Here is a 19,551-nt window from a genome sequence, read left to right as displayed (position 1 = left end):
GCAGATGTGGTCACACGACACTAGGAGCAGTGGTGCAGATTTGTAAACATACGCTTCTCCTTGAATCTATTTTGCACAATACAGGGTCTCATTGAAGTGGGGGGGGGGGGGGGTGGAGAAAGTGATAGAGAATTAGCATATATATACAGGCATCATTGAGATAGATTAGAGCAGGTCTTTAGAGCCAGATAATGTATGCTGTGGGAACTACGCCCCAGGCTTTAGAGAAAACACCCTGTAGGATCTCTCCCTTTTCTAGCCTGGCACATGAATCCCTAGATTATGTATCTCCAAACAGCACCGCAGCCTCCACCTAGGCAATAATCTGCTAGCTAGTGTCATCCACGTGATTCCCTTTCTGTGATAGGCCAACCTCTGCTATCTAGGAAGGTTCAGGGGGCACAGCAACAAAAGTAAATGGGCCCCATCGACTTGAGCCCCATGTCCCATCTACTTACCATAAACATCAAGCGAGCAGCCCAAAGACCCCAACCCCCAGTGGCAGACAGACAACACATGAATTACTGTTTTCTCTGATTTATTATGAAAAAAATATATTTTTGGGGACTTTGTGACAATAGTCACATAACATAGACATATATACAATTCTCTTCATAAATACAAATGATGTACAAAAAAAATTAAATAGAAAGAATATCTCATGGTTATGTACACATTGCATTGTTAAATTAAAGAGGACAATAACACAAATATAAAAAATAAAAAATCTATTTGGTTTCAAATTAAAAAGAACAACCTCTCTTTTGAGTCCTTCACTCTGTAAAAAATAAACATTTTTAAAGATCCAGAACTGTCGGTTAAAAAAAGAGGATATTTTGTCATCGGGGAAGCAGACTTTAGGGCACAACGCACTTCATTCATTCAAGTCAAGGGAATGCCATAAAAGCACTGGGTGTTTGGCAAGATGGAAGCTGTAAATTGAAAGGCATTGAGAAAATCAAACTGTACAAATTACATGTACTACGACTTGCAACCCGTTCAAATAAGACTTTCTGGTGTGTTTGTAAAAAAATATATATATACTCCGAAAGAGACTGAAAAAACATGTACAGCATCAAACAAACACATAAAAGAACACATACAAAATGTCAGTGTGTAAGATCAGTACCATTTTTCCTTAAGTCATAGCATAATTTAAAGATCAGGCACTTGATAAGATTGAGTTTCCTAAGTATACTATACATGTAATGCTCTGAAAGATAGGGCACATTGGTGATTTATTTCCATAGAGAAAGGGAGTCCAGTTTAGGGACCAGAAGGCCTAGATATGACATACGGCCACTATAAACTCAGATATTTATAGACAACTGTCCATCTAAGCTTTCAGTAAATCTTCATCTTCAATTCTTTGATAGCTTCAACATTGTTTCTCACTTTGACGCCAAAAAAAACTAAGCCAAATAGAGCACGAAAATGTCCTTACTGTTCATTTTGATTCTCAAGTGGATTGCAGTGATATCTTATTCATTGTAAAAAAAAAGGCCCCTCTAGATTATTTGAGATGTCGTTTTCTTTTCGATAAGGCATCAGGAGAGAAAAAGGTCCTGCTTCTCTGTGATTGGTGAATCATTGGCACTCTTCCGAAGAAAGTTTTCTTTGTTAAAATTTAACACAAAGCAAATTATATTAGATTTAAAAATGTAGTGCAAATTATGCCGGAACATTCTTTCTACTCTCCACCCCCACTTTTCACGTATTGTATCCAAAATTGTCAATGTTGTCAAAAAGTTCATTTTTTTTATGAGCAGCATGAATAAATATTAAATAATACATGTTGATTTAATATATCCTCTTCAATTCTTTGAATTGTCTTTGAAAGATTGTAAACATGATCAGGCAAAGCCCTTGTTGGTCACAGTACTCTTGGTGTCGGAATACTGTGTTAAACCTAAAAGGTGGGAAAATTATAGAGGGAGAAAGTTACCAAACAAATCTTGAAAGAGTTAGTTGACAATAACTTCCTTCCTAAACTCTTAATAATAACCCGTTTGAATGGGAGCTGCTTACCTCAGTAGCAAAGACACACTGTTCAGCTTGCTGTTCTGTCTGGATGATGAAGACTGGGTGGTACAAGCCTTCTTTGGGGAAGCTCATTGGTGGAACCATTATGCTGCCCTCTGATTTCCTGTTGAAAAGAGATAGAGGGAGGAAAAGGAGGTCAGGTTCCAGAGGTGCAATGGAATCACACAACAGCAAAAACAGTGGATCCCCATGATCTCCAATACAAAGTTGAGGGTTTCAAAAATCTGATAAAGCCTGAGCCTCACACAGTGAGAGATCAAGTTGTAACATCTTGCTGGGTTCAATACAAGCAATCCAAACTCTAGGGCACTGATGATCACGCACTCTCTGCTTCATTGGCACAACGCCGTTTGAGTTTGACGAGGCATACTTACTGGTCAAATTTGTTCTTGGCATGACGGTCCTCCTCCTTGGCCAAGTTGTAGTCAACCATCTTCTGCTTGTAGGCCGCCTTGTCTCCATTTTTGTCTGCGGGGCCCGAGGTCAGCGCTGCGTCCTTATTGGACACCTTGTAATGGCCGCCAGGGAGGAGGAAGGCTTCCTTCTCTCGGAGGCTGGACAAGGGGTTGGAACCACCTATGGGTCGGTTGTTGACCGTCTCCAGGTCGTTACGGACAGAAGACGCCATGGCCTTCCGCCCGCGCCTTATCTGGCTTAGGACCACGATGGCAGCACACACCACCAGGGTGAGGGTGACCAGGCCCAGGGCGAAGGAGACAACCAGGACTGCGGGCAAGCCGTCTGCCTTGGGCTTGGCGGTGGGTTTGAGGCTGAACTCGCAACGGGATCCCATGAAGCCGGCCGGGCACTGGCACACAGGTCCGGTGAAGTGTGTGTAGCAGGTGCCTCCATTCTGGCAGGGGAAGACGGAGCAGGCATCGGCGCGGACGCTGCAGTCCTTCCTGGTGAAGCCCAGGGTGCAGGTGCATGTAAAGTCGTTGACGCCGTCCACGCAGGTCCCGGCGTTGTGGCAGGGGTTGCGGGCGCAGTCATCGATGTTGATCTCGCAGCGCGGCCCAGTGAAGCCAGGACGACAACGGCACATCAGGCTGTGGCCCAGATCCAGGCACTGGCCACCTATCACAGAGATAGACAGACGAGGAGGGGGGAGGGGGTTCAAATCACTGCACACTCAACATGTTTATCAAAACTTGAAGTGCAGGTATGAGTGTCAAAGCTTCTTATGGAAGGCAAATATATACTGTGTATATTTTCTTCCTACACCAACAGGAATTTAGCCAATTACAGATAAGCTTGTGCTCATTCCCACATGATGTAGAGTTACAGTGTAGCTAATGAGGACCCAGGGGGTACAAAATAGCCCACAACATTCTAAGACTAGTTTTTTTCCATCTCATAATGACAGCTATATCTCACCCCTTATATCAGTCTGAGCCAAGAGCCAAGTGTCTGTTGTACCGTGCCTATGCTGCATTTTTTTACATTTTAGGCATGTCAAAACAAAACTGAGTTTACGTGACAAGAAGAAAACCATGTGTAAAAACCCATGATGGTAACTGCCAAAGAATGTGTCCGCAGCACAGTCGGTTGAGTTTTGCTGTTAGGCGGACAGATAAGAGTTTGTGAGCGGCTCCAACATAACAATCAGAAGTCCTGGTAGGTTTCCCTCACCAAGACAGTGGTTGTGCTGATAGGGGGATGCTTTACCGTTAGCACAGGGGTTGTTGCTGCAGCGGTCAATCTTCTTCTCGCAGTTGGAACCCATGTAGCCGGAAGGACAGCGGCAGGAGTAACCACCGGTCACCTGCTCCATGCAGGTGCCACCGTTGAAGCAGGGCCCGTCGGCACAGGTCATCGCACTGATCTCACAGTTCTTCCCGTAGAAGCCTTGGGGGCAGGTGCAGGTGTAGTCATTCTCCCGATCCTGGTAATTTAAAAGGTTGCATTTCATATTGGACAATTAAAGACTTGGACTGTGAATAGCAGCATTTAATCCTGAATATAAATGCAACACAGAACTTACATTGCAGCTGCCTCCGTTCTTGCAGGGGTTGCTGTCACACTCGTTGGTTTCGATCTCACAATTGTTGCCACTGAAGCCCGGCCTGCAGGTACAGGTGTAGCTGCCCTGGCCTGTGTTGGTGCAGGGAGCATCATTCATGCAGGGCTTGTGGTTGGTGCAGTAGTTGAGGTCCTGGTTGCAGAACAGTCCTCCCCAGCCCTCTTTACAGTCGCACTGCCACGGCTGGCCGCAGGTGCCATGCAAGCAGCCAGGATAACGGACGCACTCGTCGCAGAGGGGTCCCTGCCACCCAAGGCGGCACTTGCACTCGCCAGGGGCCTCACAATAACCATGCTTCTCACTACAGCCTGACCAGCAGATGGCTTTAGAGATAGGGGGAAAAATTTGAATGAGTGTTCCCCTTTCTAATCATAAAACAACCACCCCTTCACTGAGCTCAGACACATCAAGTATTTGTTAAGTACTAAACTAAGCAGCTGGTACGCACACAAAAGGAACACATGCCATATTTGTTCACGCAAGGGAGCGCACATTAAGTTCCAACGCGTGTCCCTGTTAAACCATACACTCAGCTCCCATTGTTGGCCCGAACAAAGGACGCAAATTCTATATTTGAATAGACAGAAGCAAGTTTTATTTAACAGAATATGTCGTTGAAATGTCTGAATTAACTATTTCGAGAATTCTGAATAACAACATTAAAAAAAGATTTGGCCTTATCATTTAAAAAACCTTGTAGTCCTTCTGTACACTTACGTTCTGAGCAGTATTCTCCTTTCCAACCCGACAGGCACATTCTGGTGCCCGCGGCATCACAAGTGTAGTGTCCGAAGGGGTCGTTACGGGGACGGCAGTAGTCTGAGCAGCTGTCACCGTGGTAGTGTTCATCACAGACAACGTGGTAAGAAAAACGAAGTTCACTTTGCTCTTCAAAATGCACATCCTGTGACCAATCTTCGCCAATGTCTAGTCTTCTACGGGTGGCCAAACGGCTGATCAAGTTATTCTGGTTTTCTATTAAAGAGAGAGACATTGAGCAGACGAAAAATAAAATACATTCCTAAAATCCAATCTTGTGAGGTAATTGCTTTAAAAAATCTATATGAATTGTGTAATCAAATATTACCGAATTTTTGCTAATACGTAAAACGTGTTGATACTCAAACGCTTGTGCTGGGAATGACTGTTAGAGGAATATCAAAGCCACTTTCCGCCCCCTAGAGGGAGTGTGCACTGAAGGCTACCTACCTGTGGACTGGCCGTCGGAGGACTCTGCGTTCCAGGCTTCAACAATGAGCGAGAATGTGCCCTACAATCCACACAGGAAAATATATATACTTTGTCAAAAAGCTGTAAAAGGCGAGATTATTTAAAGTGTAAACTCTTCATGAAAAGCTTCATGCCATTACCCAATATATGAAATGTACCACCAGGCATTAACCATTAAAGACAGTGCTGTAAAAAAAACGTGATTTCCCTACGTTTTAAATATATTTCCATAATACAGTGACATTGTGAAAATGATGATAATGCCATTTTAGTGTAAGAGGTGTTTGTAAAGACTGCCTGAAATTTCAGTCTGTTTCGGTGAGATGGAGTTTTGGCCTGCCTGATGACATCACACCAGGTGGTACAATAGTTAATAGACAAATAAGAGTTCCCCACTACCAGTCAGTCCTAGCAAAATTCTCACATGCGAAATTGCTCTCATTTTTGTTTCTTCTTGACCATTTATTTGAAAACAATCACAGTAAGGCACTTAATTGTTACCCAGAAAGGATTTGATATTGAGACAAAAACGGCTTCATTGGACCTTTAATTCCCCATCAGCTCTTTGGTATATTGAGTACTGTAGACTGTGTAGACTGTGTACTGTAGACTACTCACCGGCCACTTGAAATGGAAAGGTACTCTGATGGGTGCGCTACTAGAGATGGAGCTCGGGTCGGCACTGAAGATTTCGGTCAGTCCCATGCCGTAAGTGCAGGGGGGCTCAGGTGAGATGACATTTTGGGAATGTTTAAGGCAGACTCGGAAGAATATTTGGCAGTCCCTAGACCGTTTGCAGACACTACGGGTACTACTAAAGGAGTGTACTTTCAACTCAAACACACCGGACGACTCGACCTACAGGAAAAAAATAAGTACATATTTACATTTACGTTTAAGTCATTTAGCAGACAATCTTATCCAGAGCACATATCAGTGCGTAAAAGGCGCGACTGCACAGGTTACCAACTCATAACATAACTCTATGAATCTTGTATGTGTACTCACCAGTTGCGTTGATATCAACGCCAAAAAACACGTTAATAACAAATGAGCCATTCTGGGAAGTGTTTCTTCGTCTGCTATGAAAGTTTAGCAGACAGCGCCAGATATCCAATATAGAGGGGAAATGTATTGTATCCCAAAAAAAATAGAAAAATATCATGTGCGAAATGTAAAAATAGAGCGCACTTCTTGTCAGATTTTTTTAGTCTTCAGACAATTCTTAATAGAAATGGAGCTCACAACGAAAATAAATAGAGCGCACTTCTTGTCAGATTTTTTTAGTCTTCAGACAATTCTTAATAGAAATGGAGCTCACAACGAAAATAAAATCCCTTTGCTCTGCGGAGCAGTTGCACTCTGGACTTCTACCTTTAGTTACGTGAAGTGGAACGTGCACCAGGGATTTTATACCGCCTTCCAGCATCAGAGGGGGGAGGAAGTGGGCGCGAATGAGGGGAGTGTGTCAAAGGCTGTGCAGACTTGGATGCAATTTGGGGACTGTTTACGATGTGCTTTGATTCTGTGTCACCAAATTGGATAGGGTAATATAACTAAATGCAAAGTTTAAGGCTCTATGGATAATTCAGCCACATACCTGAACGAAAATGTGAAGAAATAGGCTATATATACACGTTGAAAGAACTGCGCACCTTGATTGCGAAGAGACCTAACCTAAACTCGTGTGATTTAAAAAACAAACATATTTTGATCTATGATTAGACATTAATTTCAAGACGTAGTAAATTAAAGGACTGGATTCATGCAATGTTGAATACACTTTATCGATGGCGAAATGTAGGTTTGCTGTGTAAGCGTGATAGGGTCATAATGTGATTGGCCATGAAAAATCCCCAGTGACTTTACTTCTATTAAGCAGTGGTTACTTTTCTCCTCTTTTTGTTTCCTTCCGCGTGCCACCCTAGTCTTCATGGATGTTTTCATCCTTTTCTCCTGGGAGGGAGGACAATGGCCGTGTACGGTGGAGGGGAGGAGGGGGCTTCGCGCACACCACTTTAATTCAGCCCCAGAATTGTAATTGTTCTGACGCGTGTGAGGCATCAAACCGGCAGACTTCGGAGCGAGATATTTTATTGTGTCATCGAAAGATTCGGAGGGGTAACACTGGAAATGTCAGATAATTGCTTTTGTATGAAGGGGGGGGGGGGGGGTCATGACGACAGCTGTATGATAATCAACGGCACCTGGCTATGCAACCCACCTTCTCCTTCCATAGGCTGGGCTACACGTCTTCGCTGCGTAATAAGCACGCAATGAGCACCCAATGTCAGAGAAGGGAAAAGTTAATACATTTCCATAGGTAGGCACTTTAATTGTCTCAATAGCATTGTTTTTGACTGGACAGATTAGGGGGAGCCTATCCTACAGCACAGCTAATGATGGTCACTTTAAATAATGTTTACATAGTGTTTTACCCACTTCATATGTATATACTGTATTCTAGTCAAGGTCTATCATATTTAACAATTGCTGTATATATGCTATTCTTCAGATATATATATATATATATATACACATACACACAGTATCAGTCAAAAGTTTGGACACACCTACTCATTCAAGGGTTTCTTTATTTTTACTATTTTCTACATTGTAGAATAATAGTTAAGACATCAAAACTATGAAATAACACCTATGGAATCATGTAGTAATCAAAAAAGTGTTAAACAAATCAAAATATATTTTATATTTTTCAAACTAGTCAGACCCTTTGACTTTTTCCACATTGTTACTTTACAGCCTTATTCTAAAATTTATGAAAAACAATGTACACACAATACCCCATAATGACAAAGCAAAAACAGTTTTCAAAATATTTGCACATTAAAAATAAAACACTGAAATATCACATTTACATAATTATTCAGACCCTTTACTCACTACTTTGTTGAAGCACCTTTGACAGCGATTACAGCCTCATGGATATGATGCTACAAGCTTGGCACACGTGTATTTGTGGAGTTTCTCCCATTCCGCTCTGAAGATCCTCTCAATCTCTGTCAGGTTGGATGGGGAGCGTTGCTGCAGAGCTATTTCCTCCAGAGATGTTGGATCAGGTTCAAGTCCGGGCTCTGGCTGGGCCACTCAAGGACATTCAGAGACTTTTCCCGAAGCCACTTCTGCATTGTCTTGGCTGTGTGTTTAGGGCCGTTGCCCTGTTGGAAGGTAAACCTTCACCCCAGTCTGAGGTCCTGTGCACTATGGAGCAGGTTTTCATCAACGGTCTCTATGTACTTGCTCCGTTTATCCTTCCCTCAATCCTGATTAGTCTCCCAGTCCCTGCCACTGAAAAACATCCTCACAGCTTGCTGACACCACCATGCTTCACCGTAGGGATGGTGCTAGGTTTTCTCCAGATGTGACGCTTGGCATTCAGGCCAAAGAGTTCAATCTTGATTTCATCAGACCAGAGACTTGTTTCTCATGGTCTGAGAGTGTCATTCTGGAAGGTTCTCCCTTCTCCACAGAGGAACTCTGGAGCTCTGTCAGAGTGACCAAGGCCCTTCTCCCTGATTTCTCAGTTTGGCCGGGCAGCTAGCTCTAGGAAGAGTCTTGGTGGTTCCAGCCTTTTTCCATTTAAGAATGATGGAGGCCACTGGGTTCTTGGCGACCTTCAGTGCTGCAGACATTTTTTGGTGCCCTTCCCCAGATCTGTGCCTCGACACAATTCTGTCTCGGAGCGCTACAGACAATTCGTTCGACCTCATGCCTTGGTTTTTGCTCTGACATGCACTGTCAATCGTGGGACCTTATATAGACAGGTGTGTGCCTTTCCAAATCATGTCCAATCAATTGAATTTACCACAGGTGGACTCCAATCAAGTTGTAGAAACATCTCAAGGATGATGAATGTAAACAGGATGCACCTGAGCTCAATTTCGAGTATCAAAGCAAAGGGTCTGGATACTTATGTAGATAAGGTATTTATGTTTTTTATTTTGACTAAATTTGCAAATATTCCTAAAAATAAAGGTGTCCAAATTTTTGACTGGTACTGAATATGCTGTATATACACTGGTCTACTGTCCATTGCTCTTGTTTCCTGGCCCAAGCGTCTTCTTATTGGTGTCCTTTAGTAGTGGTTTCTTTGCAGCAATTCAACCATTAAGGCCTGATTCACGCAGTCTCCTCTGAACAGTTGATGTTGAGATGTGTCTGTCACTTGAACTCTGTGACGCATTTATTTGGGCTGCAGTCTGAGGTGCAGTTAACTCTAATTAACTTATTCTCTACAGCAGAGGTTTCCTGTGGTGGTCTTCATGAGAGCCAGTTTCATCATAGCGCTTGATGGTTTTTGCGACTGCACTTGAAAAAACTTTCAAAGTTCTTGACATTTTCTGGATTGACTGACCTTCATGTCTTAAAGTAATGATGGACTGTTGTTTCTCTTTGCTTATTTGAGCTGTTCTTTCTGTGATATGGACCTGGTCTTTTACCAAATAGGGCTATCTTCTGTCTTCCACCCTTACCTTGTCACAACACAACTGATTGGCTTAAACGCATTAAGGATAGAAATTCCACAAAATTAACTTTTAACAAGGCACACCTGTTCATTTAAATTAATTTCAGGTGACTACCTCATGAAGCTGGTTGACAGAATGCCAAGAGTGTGCAAAGCTTTCATCAAGGCAAAGGGTAGCTACTTTGAAGAATCTCAAATATAAAATATATTTTTATTTGTTTACCACTTTTTTGGTTACGACATGATTCCATATGTGTAATTTCATCGTTTTGATGTCTTCACTATTATTCTACAATGTAGAAAATAGTAAAAATAAAGAAAAACCCTTGAATGATTAGGTGTGTCCAAACTTTTGACTGGTACTGTATGTATTGTATGTGTATGTGACCAACAAAATGTGATTTTATTTGATTATAACTGTTCCAGCTTCAACTACACATAGCAGGTAGGCATATAGAATCTGTGTTATACAGTTTTTGATATGGCTGTCGGTGTATGTATCTCTGTAATGGTGCCGATGGCCCTCGAGTGGCTTCCACTCAAGTGGAGCGTGTCCGCCATATTCTCTCTGTGAAAACATGAACAGTTGTCCGGTCGTTCGTTCTATCCAAACCTCTGAAGGAAGGCTATTGCAATAGAATAACTACTAAATAATCGGATGAAGAGAGTGTAGTCTAATAGCTTTAGCCTAGAACATTTCCTTGTTGATGCTGTATTGCCTAGTTTGAATAAAGGTTCAATAAAGAAATAAAAAATGACAATGAACATTTTATGGCGTAATTAAAAACGTGAAGGAATAACAAAAAATAACCATAAATCTGAATTCCGCACGACAGCGATATTATCTGTAGCCTACAATCTAATGTGTGTCAGTAGACTGCGTGTGCTTGCTGTTGCGGGGATCTACAGAGACAATGGGTAGCTTTGCAAACTGTTGCTCATCTTCGGCGCTCGTCTATTGTAATGCTAATGAGGGCAGCGCGTGCCTCGGCTGGCCCTGACTACCCCGGGCACGCTTCGGCTGAAGCGCGTCACAAAAAAAAGAGGGTACAGATGAACCTCTATTGTCATTATTTTGTTGGATAATTATCCAGACTGGGTGCTTCCACGGCTTGAGTTCCAACTCGGGACAAAAGACTGGATAAATAAATATGAACTGTTCTCTGTAAACAATAAAAGTTGCCATCATGCGTATCCACAACCGGACGGAATGCATACTTTGTATGAGATTGCTTTAACCAAAACAACAATGCAAGTTGTGTGGTTTTAATACGACAGCATGTTGTGTTATGCCACTTTTGATAGGATATGAATGTCAACAATGACCTTTTTATTAGGTCCATGGCACTAAGCCTTCTATCCAAAACACATTTGAGTCAGTGAAAGCAGATAATTGCCTGAAACATTGACAACATATGTAACATCCAATGCACATTTTGTTTTGCGTATTACGCTCTCGTGGGACCTATAGTCAAATGCGTCAAACACTATAGTCGGAAAAATTGCGCCCAATTCTTGACACTCATTGATTTTGTTGCAGAGAAGGCGGTGTGCGTGCGTAGAAGCATGGTATTATGCAGTGCTTAACTTCGGCGGAAGCTGTCCGGAACGTCGTACCGGTACTTCTATTTTGGGGGGAATTGCGTACTGGCTCTTCTATAAAAACAAAGTGCCCTAATTCTGGCACAGATTCACACACCGAGGCAAAAAAGGTTGATCAATGCAGAATGAAGGCGGGATCTTCATGGAGGATGGATATTAGCAATGGCAATGGAGGATGGATATTAATTTCCCGATTCCGCTTTGCCTGAGTATAGGCAGTTCGAGATTGCGCAGATTGAAAATGTGCCAGCATGAATGGCATGATGCGCTGTTACAAATTGCCAACTGATTTGGTTTGTAAGGTCATGAAAAGTCAAGGAAATTAGTTTTATAATTGTCATTAATGTAACTCATAAAAGTACACTTAAATAGGATCAATCAATTAAAAAAAAATTTTTTTTTAAACATAACTTGTAGCAGTTATCTCGGTAGGTAACTATAGCTAATTAAGCATTCATTTTGTTGTTGCCTTTCCACCAGCACTGTAGAGCCTAAATAAATCTGCACCGTTGGAAACCTGGGATTCCCAAGATGAAATAGTAGCCATGCAATTGCAGCAACGTTAAACATATTCTAAGAATAGCCTAATTGACAAATAACTCCTCTGAAACATGAATATTTGAGCCTTATATATAAACATGTCTAGATAGATACCTTGATTTGAAATAGCCTACCTTAATGTTGAAAAATCCTGCACACCCAGGAGCTCTCCAGATGGAGGGTTGACCACAAGTTAACAACATGTGACTATAACAGTTCTGTGGGGGACTAAGTGCCTTGATCAAGGACACAACGGCAGGAGGTAATAGGTCTACATGGGATCAGACACAGCAGCTTTCCAGTGTCAATAATGCTTACGTTTTCATGTAGGCTAAAATAATAGTCATGGAAATTTGGTTAAAAGCCATGGTAATGGGAAATGTGTATAAACCGTTAACAGTGAATAATCAGAGGTCTCTATACCATAAAGTAATTTGTGAATTTCGGTGAACAAATGGACAGACTTGGAAAGACAGCTCCCGCACTTCTTCCTTCCCAAGTCAAGCACTAGTATTATGCAAATGAATATCAGATACAATTGTTAGGGATAGGCCTACGCAGGTGTCGCGCGCGTGGCTTGTCATGAAAGGAATTCGACGAAGGGAGAAAGAATGGTAAAATAAGTCGATGACCAGATGGCACGATCGAATATGTGCATAATTGTAATTTGCCTGTGTTTGCAGAGGCAGATATTCGACAGGACATGACACAGCACGCATTTAACAAGTATTTAGCATGCATAATGTCCATGGAACGAGCTTGTCAGAAATGGGAATGTTATGGAATTAAAAATATTTGGTCGATTTGCATCTAAATGTTGTGCTATTTCTTCAACCATATTGGAACAGCTTTTGGGCAAATGTTCTAGCACTTGCCACTCAACTCGCCTCACGTGCCCAATGTCCAAATGGTGTAGGACTCGTCGCTTTTGCTATAGTGTGGCGTGTGTCTGACCTGTGGTGCTAAAACTGGGTGGAGAAAAAGAGGGGACAACCTGGAGGAGCGGAAAGACGCACTGCGAGAACATTTGGAGAGGTGTTACTCGGTGGCAGAAGGCATAGGGCGCCTATAAATGTGAATTTGCTCATTCTGTAGAGGTGTCAAGTGCAACACCACAGGTCGATTCCCAGGCTTTCTGCCACGTGCATGTTCATTAAATAGCAGTTTAAGGTGGCACTTTATGTTCGTAGAGTTTGGTCGCACCTTTCCACGAGCAGATTTTGCTTGGTCCAAATGAAATAGCACATTGCCCTTTGCAGGACACATGGACAGGCCTATTCATTTCTTACCCCCCCAACTTGTCCCAGCCTACTCAAATAAGGTCAAACTCTGCTGGTAATAAAAATGACCTCACTAAAGCAGACAGAAAAAATACTCACTTTTGTCCAGATCTATGTAAATGACCTACCTAGTGCATTACGTAATTGTCACTTCAAATTAAATTGTATTTGTCACATGCTCAGTAAACAACAAAACAATATGTCACTATAGTAATTTCAGTGGTAGTACTAGTTCTTTATTACTTGAACTATAACGCATGGGAAAGTGTAATTAAATTTAAAATGTGACACATTCAATCGAATTTCGTTTTCTTCCAACCCAGTAGCCTACTTCTGATAATTCTACTAATTATTAAGATATTATTCTATTAAAATATGCAGATTAAATCAATACTTCGTTAAATATATAACTAAATAACCATGGTATTTCTAATAAATATTAACTCCCAGCTTCATGAGGTAGTCTCCTCATTTCCACAAGAAAGCCTGTGGCCATTTGTATTTTGGCACGTGTGCGTCTGTCTGGGGGGGGGGGGGGGGGGGGTAAACCAAAAAGCCCCGACACCTCACAATTTGCAGGTATTTGTGAATTGAGCCATCACATGCTGCTCCCTTCACACGTTACTCTCAAACGGTGGCATCATCTAGTTGTATTCCAATTGGCGTCCCACAAAGTCATGCGTTTCTGTAAAGTCTATTCATACAAATTTTTCTCCCTCTTGATGAATTTTCTATTAATTGCCCACACTATGCGCAATGCTATTTTACAGTAACAGGCTACAGCAAATATGTTTTGACAATACAATAAAACAATACACTGTCAAACGAACCCATTTTCTCCTAGTTTGTGCAAAATCAAAGAACAGGGACTTCAGGTAGAGTGATTTCACAAATGATGTCCAATCCCTAAAACAAATATATTTTAAATCCTCGCTTAAACAAATATCATTCTCAAATAGAGAAGTAAAGAAGGATTTTAGACACCTCTTTCACAAACAAGAGTCAAATTGTAAATGTCTTCTACCAGTTGTAAATGCATTAAATATCTCAGATTTTATTTGGCTTAAATCATCCCATGTAACAGTGTGCTGCTAACAGTGTAGCTTCCTCCACTGTCGAACTGCCCCATACTGGGCTCAAACCAGTGATCCTCTGGTTTGAAAGACACTTGACTGCCCTCCTTGACAACATACAAACCGATTGGGCCATACAAAAAGGTACATTTTGGATGGCTCCATCAGCGACATTTCAAGCTAGCTTTGGAGTGAGTCTATGGTATGTTCTTTATACTGAACAAAAATAACAATTGCAAAGATTTTACTGAGTTACAGTTCATTGTAGGCTTTATTACAGACAGAAATCCTCCTCAGCAACCCCCCCTCCCCCCCTTGGACAAACCTGCAGGTAAAGAAGCCAAATGTGGAGGTCCAGGGCCAGCGTGGTTACACGTGGCCTGCAGTTGGTTGGATGTACTGCCAAATTCTCAAACAATGTTGGAGGCGGCTTATAACAGAGAAATTAACATTCAATTATCTGGCAACAGTTTTGTTGGACATTCCTGCAGTCAGCATGCTAATTTAACACTCCCTCAACTTGAGACATCTGCAGCATTCTGTTTTGTGACAAACACATTTTAGTAGCCTTTTATTGTCCCTAGCACAAGGTGCACCTATGTAATGATCATGCCGTTTAATCAGTTTCTTGATATGCCACACCTGTCAGGTGGATGGATTATCTTGGCAACGGATAAATGCTCACTAACAGGGATGTAAACAAATTTGTGCACAACATTTGAGAGAAAAGCTTTTTGTGCGTACGGAACATTTCTTGGATCTTTTATTTCAGCTCATGAAACATGGGACCAACACTTTACATGTTGCGTTTATATTTTTGTTCAGTATAGATTCCAGGGTATTTAGAGGAGATTCAACATATTGCCATGAAAACACCTGACTGACGTAGTTCACATGACATGTTCTTTTGTGCCAAATCACACAAGATGCTAGATTTCATATTTTTTTCTTTATTTGCGACTTTGTGAATGGTTCACAAACTGAATCTAATAGAACATTCAACAAGTATATATTCAGACATGTCGATCCATTTTCACTCAGTATGTGTGGCATCAGCCCAATTTCACATGGCTTGCCTTGGCTTGATTTGCTGAAAATGTCTCTCCCACTCATTCTTACAGTGCAAGCTCCAGCCTCTGTTGCACAGTCCCGTTAGCATCGGCAGTGTCTGTCCAAGGCATCACTTCTCATTGGTGGAGATAAGCTTAGAGAGTCTCAGAGTACAACATGTTTAATATCCTTTACCCTGACCAGCTCAGTCTTAGATATACACGAAGCAAAACAAATAATTCACTGTTGTTCAAAGCTGATCAAACTCTATTCCAGGGCACCAAATCCAAGTGCATGGGAGTTGCAGATAAGAGCACTATTCTCTGGTCAGTTCCCTGTATGACCGGCTGGTGGGTAGAAGTGGATGAACTAATGTGGACTGAAATGGTTCAATCAATAATGTCTAACCACTCAGCACCATTTTGTATACATCAGTGCCAACAGAAGACCGATGGGGGGGGTGGGGTGGGCTGCACTGCCTACACCAGAGCATCTGAGATCCAGGAAGTGATGTCGCTGCCGACAGAGGTACCAGAACATTCTTTTGGAGCCTTGCTCCTTTCCAACTCATTCCCCCCAAAGACATGCTTGCGACAGTCAAAAGTCCAGCTGATTGGATGGTCTCGCCTCCTTGTCTCCTCCCCACACGTGTCCAGACGCCCGCCGCCCACCCCGCCGAGTGACTGTGGCCCGCCATCCTTTTGGCCTGACACTGTGGAGGGGTGGGCTGCGATTGGTGGGTGCGAGTGAGAGGACCACTCACTCTTGTTTGGAACGCCAGAACCTTCCGGCGATGGAGCCCAAAGACATGCCCTGCTTCTTCTGCTTGGTCAGCTCTGCCAACCTCTGCTCCTCCTCCTGTCCCCACACACAAACAACAATATCTATCTACAGTTCATTCGTAACAATGGACTACTGCGCCAAAGCTCTCGCAAAACAGTTGGAGAAAGGGCATCAAGTTAACAGTGAAAAGGCTTTTTCCTCTTCAGAAAATGTCATGTTTCTTGAGGATGAGGACACTTCTCTTATGTTAATAATGTTCATGTATTTGTTAGTTGTCATCCATTGCTCCTATATATTGGGTTTGTTTAGACTGTACCTGTGCTAGCTGCGCTTGTCTGCGTTTGAAGGCCTCTACGGGGTCATCTTCCAGTGCATAGTTCTCCAGGACAGAGCGGACGTCATCCACTCCACTGAGAGCAATGGCTGCCAGAGAGAAACACGAGTGAATAGCGTGTCTGGGAAGGAACAGGTTGGTCGACACACACTGACCATACACGCCACTGCGTGCACACACACACACTTACTCTTGAGAAAATGAGCTAGGTCGTAGAGTGTTCGGTCCTCTGAGTTGCCGTCCCATTTCGTCAGAGCCATGCCGTTGAAAGGCTGCAGGCTGAAGGCTTCCCTCTTACAGTCCACCACTATCACCTTGGAGGTGTCCCGGTTCAGACACGACACGTCCTACAGGGGGTGGAAGAGTTGAGTTACAAAACACTGAAGGAATTTATCTAAAGTTTCGATTTAAAAAAATTAAATCTATCCCTTTCATTGTTTAATGGTAATTGTGACAATTGGAAGAAATACACAAATGGCTTGAGCCATTTGGAAAGTATTCAGGCGCTTGGACTTTATCCCCCCCAAAATTTGTTACGTTACAGCCTTAGACTAAAATTGATTAAAACATTTTTTCCCCCATCAATCTACACACAATAAAACAAAGCGAAACAGGTTTAGACATTTGCAACCGTATTAAAAATAAAAAAACTGAAATACCTTATCTACATAAGCCTTCAGACCCTTGATACTCGAAATTGAGCTCAGGTGCAACCTCTTTCCATTGATCGTCCTTAAAATGGTTCTACAAATTGGAGTCCACTGGTGATAAATTCAGTTGATTGGACAGGATTTGGAAAGGCAGACACACCTGTCTATATAAAATGTCCCTGACAGTGCATGCCAGAGCAAAAACAAAGCCATGAGGTTGAAGGAATTGTCCATAGAGCTCCGAGACAGGATGGTGTTTAGGCACAGTTCTGGGGAAGGGTACCAATACATTTCTACAGAAACAAATACACCATGACAGCGCAATACACAGGGGTGGAACAGTGGCAAAGGTACCCACAGGACAAACAGAATAATAGTCTGAGGAGAGATTAAATAGCATTAATACAACAAAAATTCTAAACACACCTTTACTTTACAAAGTTAAAGATGTATTTTTTTCTTCATAATAAGCAGGAGTAATATTCTTAGATCAGAATGACAGCAGACTACTTCTATCCATGTCACTAAAGACTAACAGAAACAAAAGACAAAATTAACTAGAATGGCTTATCTTTTCTCGCCAACCCACCAAGAGGTAACATGTAGATATACACATTTACTTTCAAAGCATACACACGAAACACACCATAGTAGCAATAAAAACAAAAAATAAACTGAGGTACACTTGCGACATGTACTGAGAGTAATATTGCTTGTACTGGCAAGAACATAGTGGCCTTCATCATTCTTGAAATGGAAGAAGTTTGGAACCACCAAGACTCTTAGAGTTGGCCGCCTGGCCAAACTGAGCAATCAGGGGAGAAGGGCCTTGGTCAGAGAGGTGACCAAGAACCTGATGGTCACTCCGACAGAGCTCTAGAGTTCCTCTGTGGAGATGGGAGAACCTTCCAGAAGGACAACCATCTTTGCAATACTCTACCAAATCAGGCCAGACAGAAACCACTCAGTAAAAGGCATGACAGCCTGTTGGACTTTGCCAAAAGGCACCTAAAGGACTCAGACCATAAACAAGATTCTCTGGTCTGATGAAACCAATATTTAACTCTGGCCTGAATGCCAAGCGTCACGTTTGGAGGAAACCTGGCTACGATGAAGCACGGTGGTGGCAGCATTATTCTGTGGGGATGTTTTTCAGCAGCAGGGACTGGGAGACTAGTCAGGATCGAGGGATAGATGAACGGAGCAAAGTACAGAGAGATCCTTGATGAAGAGTGCTCAGGACCTCGGACTGGGCCGAAGGTTCAACTTCCAACAGGACAACGACCATAAGCACACAGCCAAGACAACGCAGCAGTGGCTTTGGGAGAAGTCTCCGAATGTCCTTGAGTCACCCAGCCAAAGTTCGGATCTGAACTCGATCGAACATCTCTGGAGACCTGAAAATAACTGTGTAGCAACGCTCCCCATTCAACCTGACAGAAATTGAGAGGATCTGGAAAGAATGGGAGAAACACCCCAAATAGACTGGAGGCTGTAATCTCTGGCAAAGGTGCTTCAACAAAGCACTTAAAAGGTCTGAATACTTATGTAAATGTCAATTATTTTATACATTTGCTAAAATTTCTAAAAACCTGTTTTTGCTTTGTCATTATGGGGGTAGTGTGTAGTCTGATGAGGGAAATAAACATTTTAATCCATTTTAGAATGAGGCTGTAACATACCAAAAATGTGGAAAGTCAAGGGGTCTGAATACTTTCCGAATGCACTGTACACATTTGTAGAGGGGAGAACACACCCACTTCCGCTGGCCTGCCCTGTGCAGTCAGTTTCAGTGGTGGACCTGGGGAGCAGATGGAGGGACGCTCTCCACCTATCTGAGGTTTCTGGATCCCCCCCCCCCCCCCCGAGGTGCTGCTGACTAGCCTGGCATAGCAGTGGGAGGGGCCCGCAGTGTGTGTGTGTGTGTGTCCCAAGAGGTATAGGAACGAACCAGCACACTCTCAATAAATAATCACCATCTGCCTTTTGAGACAGGGCTCAATCCCCAAGAGAATGTGTGTGGATGTGTGTATATTGACTGGTATGCGTTTCTACATTAGCCCTTGTGTGTGATAGGCGCAGTAACAAGTTTGTGAGTGATGTATTGACGTCTGTGCTTACAGAGTTGGTCAACCTTTATGATAGCTTACTATTTCAGTCGGATAAATAGTGTGTGTTTGGCACGTGCGTAGTTGAGAGTTGGGCTGGTTGGCCGTGTGATGCATACAGTGCTTCAGAAAGTATTCATAACCCTTGACTTATTGCACGTGCGTGTTACAGCCTAAATTCAAAAGATGTGCATTTCTCACCCATCAACACAAAATACCCCATAACGACAAAGTGAAAACATGTTTAGACATTTTTGCAAATGTATTGAAAATGAAATCCAGAAACACCTTTGCTATGACTCTCCAAACTGAGCTCAGGTGTATCCAATTTCCTTTGATCATACTTGAT

The 19,551-nt window shown here is 42.5% G+C and overlaps 2 protein-coding genes across 3 annotated transcripts in view; both read right to left on the bottom strand.

Annotated features, from left to right (window-relative positions):
* Positions 1–519: 519 nt before the first annotated feature.
* Positions 520–6,664, bottom strand: LOC129832259 (delta-like protein C). Its single transcript, XM_055896187.1, has 9 exons — positions 6,305–6,664; positions 5,915–6,154; positions 5,276–5,336; positions 4,784–5,041; positions 4,028–4,389; positions 3,712–3,928; positions 2,418–3,120; positions 2,029–2,146; positions 520–1,909 (listed from the first exon to the last, which is right to left on the bottom strand). The coding sequence occupies exons 1-9, from the start codon at positions 6,353–6,355 to the stop codon at positions 1,904–1,906; spliced, it is 2,016 nt and encodes a 671-aa protein (XP_055752162.1). The 5' UTR covers positions 6,356–6,664; the 3' UTR covers positions 520–1,903.
* An 8,361-nt stretch (positions 6,665–15,025) lies between these two features.
* LOC129832260 (mitochondrial import inner membrane translocase subunit TIM50) overlaps positions 15,026–19,551 on the bottom strand; it is a 34,494-nt gene continuing 29,968 nt past the window's right edge. For both annotated transcript variants that reach the window (XM_055896188.1, XM_055896189.1), the window contains 3 exons: positions 16,635–16,791; positions 16,427–16,533; positions 15,026–16,185 (listed from right to left, as the gene is read on the bottom strand). In XM_055896188.1, the coding sequence (XP_055752163.1) occupies positions 16,087–16,185; positions 16,427–16,533; positions 16,635–16,791 (363 nt within the window). In that variant the 3' untranslated portion in view covers positions 15,026–16,086. The remainder of the gene's footprint in view (positions 16,186–16,426; positions 16,534–16,634; positions 16,792–19,551) is intronic.

Source organism: Salvelinus fontinalis, chromosome 33 (genome assembly GCF_029448725.1).
Source record: "Salvelinus fontinalis isolate EN_2023a chromosome 33, ASM2944872v1, whole genome shotgun sequence".
In the NCBI taxonomy this organism is placed as follows: domain Eukaryota; kingdom Metazoa; phylum Chordata; class Actinopteri; order Salmoniformes; family Salmonidae; genus Salvelinus; species Salvelinus fontinalis.
The sequence above is the reverse complement of the archived record's forward strand: the minus strand, read 5'-3'. Positions and strand labels throughout refer to the sequence as shown.

Excerpts from the sequence above, each read along its gene's own strand:
- LOC129832259 (XM_055896187.1), bottom strand. The coding sequence starts at position 6,355 with ATGGCTCATTTGTTATTAACGTGTTTTTTGGCGTTGATATCAACGCAA. Across the intron at positions 5,337-5,914 it reads CTTTCCATTTCAAGTGGCCG|GGCACATTCTCGCTCATTGT; the intron begins GTGAGTAGTCTA and ends TGTGGATTGTAG. Across the intron at positions 3,929-4,027 it reads AGAACGGAGGCAGCTGCAAT|GATCGGGAGAATGACTACAC; the intron begins GTAAGTTCTGTG and ends TTAAATTACCAG.